The sequence below is a fragment of the Pocillopora verrucosa genome, chromosome 13 (genome assembly GCF_036669915.1).
Source record: "Pocillopora verrucosa isolate sample1 chromosome 13, ASM3666991v2, whole genome shotgun sequence".
Classification (NCBI taxonomy): Eukaryota; Metazoa; Cnidaria; class Anthozoa; order Scleractinia; family Pocilloporidae; genus Pocillopora; species Pocillopora verrucosa.
In genome coordinates, this window is record NC_089324.1 from 3,071,802 (window position 1) to 3,085,454 (window position 13,653).

The window sequence follows — 13,653 nt, forward strand, 5'->3', positions numbered from 1 at the left end:
CCTTTGTTTTATCAGAATTGTACTAAAGATAAAAACACTCATCCACAGAAATAAAACTCTTTTGTATTTAGCTACGTGTTTTATTGATTTAATCCGTTCATGAACGAGACTTGCTACAAATGAACAAGTATGGTTCCGCCCTACGTGAGATGCGTTTAGCCGCTCAGCAAAGGATTCAGCTGTCTTGTAAGTATGGGCAGGCAAACATTGATATTACTTGCACTGTTCACTGAAAAGGCAGAGGTTCTCCAGGGAGTATTTTCCAACGTTGCAGCCCGAACAAACGTTAAACAACGATAGTAAAGGCAACATTTGAGATAAAAGAATGGTAGATATTATTCCGCGGGCAAGACCGTAAACACTTCACAGAACATTGCACGTGCATAAAGTTCCTAGGGATTACGCAACGTAAGAAGAGCTATCTGTTTATCACAAGAAGATGCACTCTCCAAGAGGTTCTTCAGTGTTTTTTTTAAGGCCGATGGCAGCAGAAGGTTATCTGCGTAAGTTTATCATCTACAAAGGAAGGGAATTACCCCAGCAAATCCTCTGATATTCATCAGTGGTATCACTGCAGCATCAGTTTCCCGTAGTAACCAAATACATTACTGATACAGGTCTCCTTTCTAGGAGAGTAACTTGTCTAAGGCGTCTTAGATTTTATTATTGTTTTTAATGTTTTTAAATTCTTTTTCATCTTAGCGTGCGTTATCTCTTACCAATAATCTTGCATGCCAGATCTCATAAAATAGCATGAACGATAATATTGACGGCAAACTCAATATTTTTCTCGCAGTAACGTTTATCTCGCATTCATTCTGTACAAGAACAAAAACGGTCATACAACGCGAAACTACGCCTTGACATGAGCAACTACACCTGATCAAAGCTGAACTACAATGGTGTAAGACAAAAATGTCATATCATGTAACTTCAGTACAATTTTTGTGTTCTAGGACTAAGTTTTCGAGGTGACATTTAATATTTTGCTTTAGGAGAATGTTGCAGATGTGTAAGATATCAGATTCGCTGGTTCCCACCGAACACAACAAGAATACACGAAAAGTTGTGATCCAAAACAAGACGAGTTAAGACGCAACAGCTAAACGCGAGTCATGGAATGAAAAGTTACCTCAAATAGCGGTAAAACTTCTCAGGAGTTATTTAGATCAATTTCTGCGATACCTTCGTAACATCTCCTGATATGCTTTCTTTTTCAACAACTCTCGGACTAAAGAAGAGATATCAATTTTCGAAAATGAATAGTTATCTGAGAGACCAACATGTACTTCATGAACGCCACAGAGGAATTTAAAAAAACCTTTTTTTTTTCATTGTGTATTAATATGATAATGTCATTTCAAACTGATCTTTCGCAGTAATAAGTTAAGTGACTTAGTACCTGTAACAATTTTGGAACATCAGGGCTTGCATATGAATCACCTTTCATGAAGAAAAACAGTTAATCACACAGGGTCAAAAAAGGAATTATAACTTTCCAATTTGACAGTGGAGTCATTCCAGTTCAAACGCTAAGATAATTTGAAAAGATTGGGGGTTTGGGGGGCTTTTAGCCTTGAGTGGATGTGCTCGTGTGTTTTAAAAACATTTTAGGTTCCCAGCACCAAACGCAGATAAATCAAGACAGCTGAAGTGATGAACTTTGTAAACTTTCTTTGTTATTCTAAACCGCTACAAGCTGTGTGTACTCGTGGAGCAAATTTGAACATACCTGTCGAGATATCGCATAGATTTCTCGATTTATTTCTAGCAAAAATTATCATTCCAATCTTGAATTAATGACTATTGGTGTATATTCTATTAAGGGGAGTTACAAAAGCCCTTTATTACTTTTAAACTGTATTTCTTTATTTACTATTTTCCTGTCAATACTGTAAGTAGCTACCTTTTGAAATACTTAGCGACACTGGAATTCTAAAATGTCTCTAATTTTCTAAGCGTAATCGCTTAAACCTGGCCTTGAAGACTCAATTTTGAAGATTAACTCCTAGTTAATCATTTTAACGCAAACCAGAGCTCTGTAAACACTGGCGTTAAGCTGCAAATTTGGAAATTTTCCTTGAACGTCAAACAATGGTTGTTGACATCGATATGAATATTGCGCGCAATGCTCAACGCACCCCTTGAAGAAAAGGTCTTTCTCTCGTTTTCCCGCTCGCCCGGCTTTGGTCGATATAGCCGCCTCCTCCGCAAAGATAAGTCCAACCAAGTCGCAAATCAGTTCTATTTTAAAGCGACAGTTGAGATGAAGGCCGCGCTTGGCACTTAAGATAGAGTTCCGCGCCAATCTCTCCGGACCAAGGTTATAACGAATGCACTCTTATCATTACTTATCCCTATTACCGCGAAAATACGTAGAGCTTAAGAATCGCCGCAACGCTCCGCCTAAAGAGATAACATCACGTTCCCAACATCTTTAAATCCCTTTTTTTTCCAACGAGGTTTGAGATCCTATAATAGACGTTGATCATGTCCCAAGAAACCCACGCAAAGGAGACTAACAACAATAAAAAATCGTTTCTTTGTTGGCGCAAACTGCGTCCGGTTGATTTCTTTTCGTACACTGAGAAGTTTATTGTTATTTAATGGCCAGTAGAAAAGGATATCCTAATCCCTGAGTTTGTCAGTGGCTCTTACATATTACTTAGTAGATTACAAAATCTTATGACCATATACAACTTGTTTGCCAAGATCTCGGCAAATATTGCAATTCTATGTTAAACCGAGCCGTTGTCACAGGGCAGTTTGACTTGAAGACAATAAAACTCTCAACAATAAACACCCAGCAGTGAGGATTTATCAAATGTTTCGCGCCTATGGTGAGAATCTTAAGACTTCTGTTCTTAGAGTCCTTGTCGGCTGAGAATGAAGTATTTCATGAGCAGGAATACAAATAGATATGACCGGTAATCTTTTGTACATAAGCTAGTGTTGCACATGGCGAAACTTCAAGAACTCTTCAAACGAAGCTTAACCCTAAAGCTTTTTCAAAGTAAACTGGGCCACCAGCTTAAGAACACTGACTGTTCTGTTTCATCACAGACTTGTCTGGCAAATTTCGAATGTTAAAAAGCGATAATCTTGAAGGTATTACACAAAACGTCTAATGTTGAATGGAATACGAAATATTAACCCCTAGAGTAACAGCTAAGTTGTATAAACACGAACGGGATTAGATGTTTGGTTGCGTTAGTAGCGTCAAAATAACTGACTCGAACGCTATTTGCTAAAGCATTACTCTAATCTAAGAAAAGCCCCAGAAGCGATTATTGTATACAGCGCCGGTGCTCGAGTACAGGAAAGGCACTGGAGGATAACCGGAGAATCCATTACTGAATTCCTGCCTTGGAGTGGTTAAAGTTCTATGTCTATAACAAGGCTGGCCTTCATGTACAAGAACAGGGACGGGAACAAGTCTTGGGCTCATGAAAGGCAAGGCCTCGCTCGCAAGATGTCCTTTATCCCCGATCTGCTTCTTGAATTTATACCGGTGATTTTGAAACCATATTTTTACTTGTGTCGGAGAGAGGTTTATAAGTCGAGCTAACTGTTCCCGTTCTGGCGCAGAAAGGTACCGTTGCTGTCTAAAGCGTCTCTCAAGTTCGAAGATCTGCGCCTTAGAGAATAGCACTCTTCGTTTTCGCTTTTTAGTGTTGGGAATTTCCGTTTCTGGGTCATTTTCGTTTTCGTTGCTAAAATCCTCTACATCGAGTCTCTCTGTAGAATCAGCTAAAATAAAAGGAAGAAAAATGTTAAAAACGGAAATGACGATCGACGAACTGAAAAACAGAATGCAGGAACGCGGAACACTGACGCAAATTTTTCGCACGCTTCGTGAATATGATTTTGCGCGATGCATTTCTTGCGTGATTACACTTTCTTGCTGAGTTTGTTTATGTGTCTCGTGTAAAATCCAAAACATGAAAATTTTCTTTTACATGTAACCCTTGGTTAAGTACTTGATGCGCAATTTAAGAATATGGCAAGTAGAATATTGCGATTGTGACACTTGAGTCTCCACTTATCGACAAAAATAGAATTTATAGAGCCGATTGAAGACAACTAAACTGCGAGGGAAATATGGGGATATTAGCTGGGTCTGTACCTTCGTAAGAAGATTGTTCCGTTCCACGAGCTGGACTTGAATCTGGAGAACTACTGTTACGTTCTTCACACTTAGACGTACTGATCTCTTGGTCTCGAAGTTCTTCAAGGCTCAGGCTAGTTACATTTTTGCGAGTTTCGTTTCCTTGCCTTCTTCCACACTTGCTCTCCTCAAGAGCGAGAATACTGTCTATCGAAAACGAACTCATTTCGACCGAGTATCCGGCTATCGAGAGAGGTACTGAATTTAGGGTTTCATTAAGTCGATCATTGTAGCTCTCGCTCTAAAATATGCGTAAGGGTTGAAATGGACGAGACATGTGTCAGTTTCAGTGGGAGTGGCCGTAGTTCTTAAGTGTGAAGAGTGTGACAGTCATGTTATGTCACTAGCTGATCAAATGATCCTTTTTCGGGCAGCTTTATCAACGATTTGTCACTGTCGCTTGTCAACACGCGATTAGACGTAAAGAGAAACATTAATTAGATGTATTGTGATCAAGTCTGCCTTCGCCAGTAGTAGCATACTTGATGTTATTGCTGAGGTTTTTTTCCGGTGACGGGCGATTGGAAGTAGTTTGAAATTTGAAAATTAGAGCTTCCGTGGCAGTCGTTAATGCCTTTGATTTCACAGCAATTTTTCTTAAACTTTTCTATTGTTAAAACTGTCATTACGTTCAACAGTTACAAACCCTTTGAGTACATAAAACGCGAGCTCTTTGAGGTTGCTATTTCAATTCAGTGTTGCCTGCCCGCCCCTTCGTTATACCATAATTACTGAGCGTACTTTAGATTCACTTATCAAAAAGATTGTGCAAGACGTAAGTACAAAATCAAACATTGCTTAAAGAACAAAACTGCAGCTCATCAGCCGCGAAATAAATAGCTGAAGCAAAACCAATTACAGCACCACGTCGTAGTTGTGAACTCAGTGCCATGGTGCACTCTCGCGCGTGTGCCTTGTTTACACAATGAGCGAAAGGGTGTTTGGGCGCCGATTCCTTTAAAGCTTTCGAGAAGTTATACTTTCTGTCGTTCTAAATCTGCGGTTAACCTAGGCGTGAGCACTGAACGCAAAGAATGGCTGCCGAAAAGGGCTTAAGTGGCTTCTTTCACGTAATATGAGGCCTTAAGACGCCAAACAATGTACAAATAGAAGGCAGTGTTTTATTGGTCGAGGGTTGTTGTTTGTGAAAATGTGCAATTAAAGACTCCTTAAGGCAGCACATGGTCTGGTTAAAAGCTTGTAATTGTGACCGCAGATTTGAAGCACATGCAATTAGCCTCGGAAGCACATTTAATTTCGTGATGAAAGTGATATCCTGAATTGATTCTTCACAACGTCACTTTCGAAAATACGACAACACAAACTTGGCAGACAATTCAGCTCTTTAAATTGAAGTTTATTGCGATGGCAACCCGTGAAATCTTTTGACTGTGAATAATTCTTTCATTAGTATGAAACTAATACTCCTTAATGTGATAATGCAGTCTTGTTGTCTTTGTCACTTTGGCAAAAGGAAATTTGTTGATGAACTTTGGTGAAAAAGAAGAAATGGATTTCGGAAAATAAAATTTCTGAGGGACTCCCGTATTTATTAGGGGAAATTTCTTAGTTGAGCACCAAATTAACAGACCAAACTAGCTAACAAGTCAGAACGACCTCAATGAATGGAGAAGACTGTCCATCCTAGAATTAAACGAAAACTTTCACCAACGTCGAAATGGAGCCACATTTCTGTGGACGAATCAATATAACCCCCGCCAAGACTTGTTGATTCAACGCTGAAAGGGACTTGAGACTTTTTAAACACGTAAGTGTAAAAATTATTTACGAAGCCGGAGTCGGGATATCTCTCTTCCTTTCTCTTTCTATTCCTATGCGGTGTAGGGCCGTGCAATTAGATCCCGTATTTACCTAATCTTCGGAAAAAATCTTCCAGTATCATTACGTGACTTTATTTCAGAACCTCTTTCATTTTGAGTTTTTAAGACATACCAAGGCTATTTATCATATAAATTGTATTTTTATCGCGTCTAAAACACTTGTCATCTCACACTTCCTGACTTTTGAGTGCTTTTCAAAAACAGACTCCCAATGTCAAATATCACTTTAGCAACGTAAACATTGTCACCACACGAAATTGTTCAGTTTTATTCAGGACATCTCATTAATTTTCAAAGAAGAAAACAATGAACAGGAAACAAACCCTCAAATTGGTCTCCTTTTGTGCCTCATTCCAGAATTCCTTGTTTACGGATTTCGTTTCCACACTTAACAACACGCAATTCTCTCCAAGTCCATTTTTTTCCATCGTGGAAATACTTCTCCCTGGCTCCATGTTTCCTTTTCTGAGTTATATTCAATTTCCGTAATTTTTGTAGCTGAAAAGCGCCTTTTCGACTCACTCTGAGTAATTTTGCAAAATATATAGACTAAGCGTATCCTATTTTTAAATATATCATCTTGTGCAAGATTGTTTTCCTGGGGTGGCCTAAAATTTTAGACGAGTCACTTGAAGGGCGCAAGCGGCTTATTGACAAAAGCGCTAAAAGAATTCTATAAAACCATCAAACGTTTTATGCGTCTCTCTCTAAATAAACACACGTATCAGAAATCAATAGGATTACGGATTTTTTCCAAATCGCGTGCTTGGATTGCTAAAAAAAGTCAGGTTCGTTTTATCGCGCATATTTTTGAGGTCAACTCCTCGAGAGCCAGGCGAGAACGAATAAATGAGTTATTACCATATCAACGAAAATACCACCTCGCCTCTACATCCTGAGTTTACATTAAAAATACAGAGGCGGAGTTTTTTAGTCCCGGTTAAGGTGTATTAAAATTCAATAATTGGAAGTAGGAGATCAATGGCTCTCAGATAATTTTAGCCACCAGATGATCCTAAAATTACAGCTTTCTTGTCATTGACCTTCAAAGCAATGCTGACTTGCGTATTAATCAAACAGGCGCATCTATCGTCAAAAGGTAAACTTACCAACCGAGACGTAGTCTTTTAATTGAAAAAGTTGGGTAAAATGTCTTAAAAACTGAGTTATGATTCCTTATGTCTGCCTCAGTCAGTTCAAGATTAACACAAAGCGCATTACGAGCTAAATACATGGTGAGTTATTCCTCGTTTGATAATTCAAACTCATCTTCGAGAAGACAGGCTCAAAATTTGAGTTCCGTCGCGTGCTCAAGTACTATACGAGTTGTCTGAATGAATTAGATTTTTGTTGGCTAGATTTGATGACTTTCAGTGGTAACCTTTAGCCTTTATGGCACATGATGTCCAAATATGTGATTTATTATATGTTGCCTAACTCAGACAGGAATAGGTTCACTAATCTCTCCTGCGCCCTTATTGTCGCTGCATTCCAATGTTATCCAAATTGACGATTTAAGTTTGTTTTTTCTAGATTATTTATTTTCGTGTTGTAAAACGCTTACCACGGATCAAAATCAACGCTTTCATATCGTCATTATTTTTTTTGTTTTCACACGTTTTTACCCTCCCACTTGTGTTTATGTCTGATACAAAACAATTATAACAAAACCAAATCTGTCTGCAAACAAGAAGTGATTAAAAAGGGAAAAATCTAGCATGGTGGTGTTCGTCATTCGGGAAAAATAGCTTACGGTGTATTCATACCAACTAGTTAATTTGCAAATATTCGCGGTTTCCATTTGGCCCATTTATGAACTACTGGTGCACTCTGAAGGAGACATCTCTGCCAAATTAACGTTTTTTGTAAGCTCGACTAAATTTACTGTAGCAACTTCTCTCTAATCCGTGAAGAGATTTTAATCATTTAAGTCTATTTCGCGATCTCCTCGATATCTCCATCGAAAGCGTCGAATCTTCGGCTGTCTTATGGGACATTTCCGTGTTCTAAAACATGTCACTTTCAAAATAACACCCCGCGCTAAACCTTAAAGGCTTCAAAATCACTCTAGTTTTGAAACTAATGCTTTGAGACGTCTCGTGAAAGGCCTACTTTATGTCTTGAAAGTCACATCTTGCACAACTTCATCATTGTTATTGTTATCAAATAATGATCTTCTACGCGGTCCAAGATAACACCTTCCGTCGATATCATTCTCTACGAATATATCAGGGACATCGTCTCGAGCAATTCCCTCTCTTTGCCGCAATTCACTTTCACTTGTTCTAAGTTGACTCTTACTCTCAACATCCCTTTCTTGAAAGGTTTTAGTAGAATTATGTGACGCAGCTACTTTTGCGGCTGAAATAACTTTATCGATCAGTCTTCTCGCAGTCTTTGCTTCCGCACTTGACCTTCTTCGGCTCTTTTCGTCATTTGGTGATCTACTTCGCAGTGCGAGCTGTTGTTTAATTTCTTCTATTTCCTCCATTTGCGTCTCTATTTGAACCCTCAAGTTTAGGCACTAAAAACCAAACCAAACCTGATTTTAGAGCGCTTTTCGTCAGTGTCTTAAAATGAAATCCAAAGCCAGTCGGGACAAATAAGAATATCACAAAGCAAATGATAACTCAGTAAAATTCAAAGGCATAGGGCCTGCGTGCGACGGAAAACGCGAATGAACTGGTCGAGATTGGTCATAGCTATGCACATGATTGGTTGAGAGGGGACACGAGTTTTCTACACCAATCATCGAGCGAGGTTATAAAAAGCGGTTCCTCGTTACTTTTACCAGGCAGACATGCCTCTAGCTAACTATAAATTCTAGTCTACCGGCAAATAAAGATATGGACAACGACCAGTCATCGAAAAGCGCAAAAGAAGCTAGGTAAACATTTCATAACTGTCAATGCAAACACAGGAGCCGGCAGAGCAAAAAGCGAACGCTTACTATTTCTTTGTGAAAAGTTTTGTCACCATCTTGGATGTTTGAAGTAGCGGGAAAGTCGAGAGAGCAACTAAATTTCTTTTCAAGGGATGGAATGGAGGCAAGGGAAACACAAGGACGAAGAGGAAGTTTGCTTTAATGACCCTTTAGCGTTACTTCCACATTCATTAGTCGATCATCTGTCAAAAGAATGCACACCATGGGAAAGCATGTGGCTCCGTAATTGCGATATCAGAGATACACTCGCCCTCAGCTTTGACGCTACTATTTAGTACTTAACAAATCAGTTTTGGGGTAATTTATAATAAACCCTGATTATTTGTCGAAATACTTTTGTTTACCTCATCATGCAATCTGTAGGAGGCGCGGTGGCCTTTTAATCGAAAGGTCTGGGACAAAGTTAGATCCCCAGCCACTTCTTATCACATTGTATTTCTCCACCCAGGATTATAAATGGGTACAGGCAAACTGCCAAGGAAATCTGACGAAATGCTGAGATGGTACCTGGGATGAATAGCGTTCCATCAGGTGCAGTAGACTAACTGCTGACTGCTCCCAAAGCGCTTCAGAAAATAATCCCATCCTGCACTTTCGATTTTGTGAAGACCACTACATGTGCACGTACATTAATTGCGAGTAAATCAGGAAATGATAATTGGGTAATATCAATTTAAGCTTGCTAGAGAGACTATGAACCACATTGAAGGAAACAGCATACCTCTTCTCTAAGACTCCTTACTGGCTCGCATTTATAGAACTGAAAAATCAACCAGTCAACACTCAAATGATGAGTTTAAAATTCTTCATTTAAGTAGGTCTCAGCTGTAAGTGACACATCTAGGCAGCTGTACAAATTCATCGAACCTCGCGAAGGATTCAAATGTATTTAAAGCTCGACAAAAGCCCCACCATCCCTCCGTCCGTCTGTTAACTGTAGCTCCATTTTTTTCATTTCAGTATTATAAAAAGGTGCGAGAAATTTTTACCCACCTCCTTTTTGCTTTCTTTAATTTCCTCTAAGAGTTCTTTGACGATGCTGATTTCCCTCGCTATAAATGGATGATTGAAATGAAAAAGAAGAATTGTTTCTTGAGTACTTGCCACTCTTGCTTCTCTCGTCATTCCAAAAGACACTTTACGAGAATCGCAGTTAATACGTTTCATCGGAGAATGAAATCATTTTTGCGATCATAACACATTACATACATCAGTATTATTGTTACATTGTAAACTCTCAAAACTATTTTCAATATTGAAACTTTTATCACCAATTTCCCAGTTTCGACCATTTTAGCACATCAGCTATAATGCCCTCCATTATGGAGGCAATACTTCTTAAGTTTATGCTCTAGAAAGAACCCACCTGTGAGCAAATTTCAACTTACAGGTCTTTCTTCCACGGGTAGACCTTCTCAAGTTACTCTTACTCTTAATGTAAAGGTATTTCAACTGAATGTCGAACGCAATCTTGGATTGCATTGGTTTTGCTTTACTTTGCTCTGTGATTGGTCCAGAAAACTCGCGCCACTTTATCAGCCAATCACAACGTGGTTACTCGCCTTTTCCTGCGCTCCAGAGGGTTGGCTTGTTTTTATTTTGAGTTCTGATTGGCTCCTTCCGATATTTCCCTTAGTTCTGATTGGCCGGTGATGATACTATGGTTTTGGTTTTACGATACTCTATCATGTGATCTCATTCGCAGCCGTCGTTTTGCTCAACAAGCATCATACCCCAGTCACGAAACAGTATTATGGCTAGATATAAAAAAATCACTTACCGAAGTTGAATTCTAGATTACGAAACTGTTCTCTCTCTGAATCAGGATGGGGTATTGAGAGATTGTTACTCGACCTTGCCCTCTGTAATCTAGAACGAGAAAACTTTTAAGCCTACAGGTGAAACTATAACTAAAGATTAAAATTTAAAAGGTTTCCAAGGGAAAACGCATCTATCTTTCATGCTAAATTCCGATTACAACAGAGGAAAAGTAAAAACAAACAAACAAACAGAGGACAAAGAAAACAACAACAACAACAACAAAAAACACAGAAAAAGAAAATTAAACATTTCCGTCCAAAACTTCTCCCTTGTCTCGCCAAACAAAGTTAGTTTCTTACCTGTCTCGCCCTTGACTTTCTAGTACTTTTTTAGCTTCAGGATACTCCTCTAAGGCCTGTAAATAATATATTATTTAATGTTTATTAAATGAAAAATACTCTTATTGGCGAGAGTACCTGCTATACGTAACACCAGAGCCAGGAGAGGATTCTTTTGTCATCGTTTTGTCTCAAGTCTGATTCGTGAAAATTGATTAATACATTGATTTGACGATGATTTCCACTAAGTTTGTTGAAACATAATGTACGGTCACCAATGGCACTCCGATTATAAACTACCCTAAACCAGACGATTCCACTACACGATCGATAGATATTCCCAGGTTCAAACCAATAACTGTTAAACACTTAAAAAGGGGGAAAAATTGAAGGAATTGAAAGAAAGTACAAGAAGTGAGATCTTACCTCCATTAGGTCCTTTTGAGAGAGACACAACAATTCCGAGTAACCCACTGAGCGCACATCGGCAGAGCGTCTATATGGTTCAAAGAAAAAAAAATTACCTACTTCATTTAAACTTTTAGGTGCGTCAGAAATTAATGGTATGATAAAGCTTGTGCCACTAAAAGTGATCACTCTTCATTAACCTGTTTTTACCGGCGTCGAGTCTTAACAGGCTTATCTCCCCGAAATAGTTACCCTCTGTGAGGGAAGCTACCACAACCTCCTCGCCAGTGTTTGAGTCTGGTATTACTACCTGTAATGAAGAAAGACTGTAGAATGAGAATTCCAGAGAGGAGAGAATTGGAGAGAGGCGGGAGAGCAGTGTAACATCAATAGAGGGTCCCCAAAAGAGTTTTTCCATCCCGCGATCCCGACTAAAACTATATCTCAGCCCCGTAATCCCAACGGTTTATACTGACTACAAGTAATCCCAATCCCGACCATGAAATGTTGTCTTGGTCCATTTCCTAAACGTAGGAGGGCCTTTTGGGTGGGTGATGAGTGTCTCAACCAGCATTGATCCGTTGAAGTCTATGGTCAATGTAAGGCGTAAGTTTATCTATTTTTACCAAAATGATGATATCGTTCATTCAAGAAGTTTTAAAAGTTTGCACGAAAAACGTACGTAGTCACGGTAACGACTTCCTTCCGTTTAACTTCGATCACATGCAAACCTATTATTATTAGAGACAGGTCAGTATCAAAGAAATGGATATCAATGTCAAAAAGTGCATAACACACGAAAGGTGACGGCAATCTCATAGTGTCGTAACAAGAGAAATAAAATTAACCAGACACAATTCTGCTGTCGAAGCGATTACTTCTTCCTCAGCGGGAACCTCTTCCGAGGTGAAAATCAGCCTCACGTTCTAAAGATGGAATGTCCCCATCATCACTTGGGGGAATCGTACTCTAATATTCCATCTTCCCCTTCGTCTCGTTTCCCACTGTTTTCTCGCTGCTCCTCGAAGTCAGAGCGTTCGAGGCTGATCGGTTCGCTTGGCTGAATTTCTCTCTGATGGAGGTACGACTGAGGAATTTAAACTCTTGCCATCGTTGTTTCCTGTCTGACAGAGCGCTAACGCACTGCAACAAATGTTTACGCCCATTCATTCATCTTCTGTATGCTCTGTGGTGCCATCGGTACAGGTGGTGACGGTTGAATTACTAGTATGGCTTACAGGATCATGACACGTTCGGGTACAGGATACCAAGCATTTGGATTTGTAAAATAGTACACCGCCCAATGGGTTGCCCTCTTTAAACTTTTTTTGGCTGCATTTCCAAAGTTTCTTACGTAATCTACCACCGTGAAAAGTTGATCTTTGTGATGCGTAACTGAGTGAATATTTCCCACGGCGAGTGCCATGCAACCCAGCAGGTTAAGAGCGTCATATCAGTATAATTCTGAGCCTTGCTGAAGGTTTTCAAGGCCGTTAAGCATTTCAATTGACGCAGCAGTCTTAGATGCTACGTTACCCTGTGGGCCATTGAGGATTTTTGTTAAATTGGCAACTTCGGTTCTGATAGAATTTTCAGTATCGCGCAATGAATGAAAAGTTTTGCTGACCAGCCCGACCACCTCTTGAATGCAAGAGAGCCTGTACGCCTAGTGCAGGTCACATATATGATTTTCATATATTCACGGTCATTTATTCATCACTTCGCGGGCTTATTTGGAACCAACATAATGATCAGCTCCCAGTTGGCTTGTTAGCTAACTTGATAGGTTACTGCAGCGGTATCGCAGAGGTCATGGGTTCAAATCCCGTACAGGCTTGACTTGTTTTTTCAGGCCTTAATTCACTACTGCTCAAATAGTGTTCATTACTGCGAAGACCGCTTTCAAATTCACGTCTTTATCCGCAGTTCACATATATGATTTTCATATATTCACAGTCATTTACGTTCCCTGTTGTTTCTTATTTCACGCATGAGTATGTTTGAAATTACAAAAACAATCACAATACTACAGGTTGCGGAATTTTTAACGTTGCCTTACCTCAACTTTTCCGTTGTTGATAATATACATTTCCCGTCCTGGTGGGAAAAGGACCAACAGAGATTACAGGTAATAAAGAAATCTGTCTGTAACTAAGCCCCAAAAAGTCCTCTTAAACATATCACATAAATACC

The 13,653-nt window shown here is 39.4% G+C and overlaps 2 protein-coding genes across 3 annotated transcripts in view; both read right to left on the minus strand.

Moving 5' to 3' along the window:
- Positions 1-1,684: 1,684 nt before the first annotated feature.
- On the minus strand, positions 1,685-4,444 carry LOC131779497 (homeobox protein XENK-2). The gene is made up of 2 exons (XM_059096060.2): positions 4,127-4,444; positions 1,685-3,750 (listed from the first exon to the last, which is right to left on the minus strand). The coding sequence occupies exons 1-2, from the start codon at positions 4,332-4,334 to the stop codon at positions 3,266-3,268; spliced, it is 693 nt and encodes a 230-aa protein (XP_058952043.1). The 5' UTR covers positions 4,335-4,444; the 3' UTR covers positions 1,685-3,265.
- A 3,084-nt stretch (positions 4,445-7,528) lies between these two features.
- LOC131779554 (cyclic nucleotide-gated channel alpha-3) overlaps positions 7,529-13,653 on the minus strand; it is a 31,315-nt gene continuing 25,190 nt past the window's right edge. For both annotated transcript variants that reach the window (XM_059096117.2, XM_059096116.2), the window contains 8 exons: positions 13,520-13,557; positions 11,661-11,770; positions 11,479-11,548; positions 11,074-11,129; positions 10,734-10,822; positions 9,947-10,005; positions 9,675-9,713; positions 7,529-8,533 (listed from right to left, as the gene is read on the minus strand). In XM_059096117.2, coding sequence (XP_058952100.1) covers positions 8,123-8,533; positions 9,675-9,713; positions 9,947-10,005; positions 10,734-10,822; positions 11,074-11,129; positions 11,479-11,548; positions 11,661-11,770; positions 13,520-13,557 — 872 coding nt within the window. In that variant the 3' untranslated portion in view covers positions 7,529-8,122. The remainder of the gene's footprint in view (positions 8,534-9,674; positions 9,714-9,946; positions 10,006-10,733; positions 10,823-11,073; positions 11,130-11,478; positions 11,549-11,660; positions 11,771-13,519; positions 13,558-13,653) is intronic.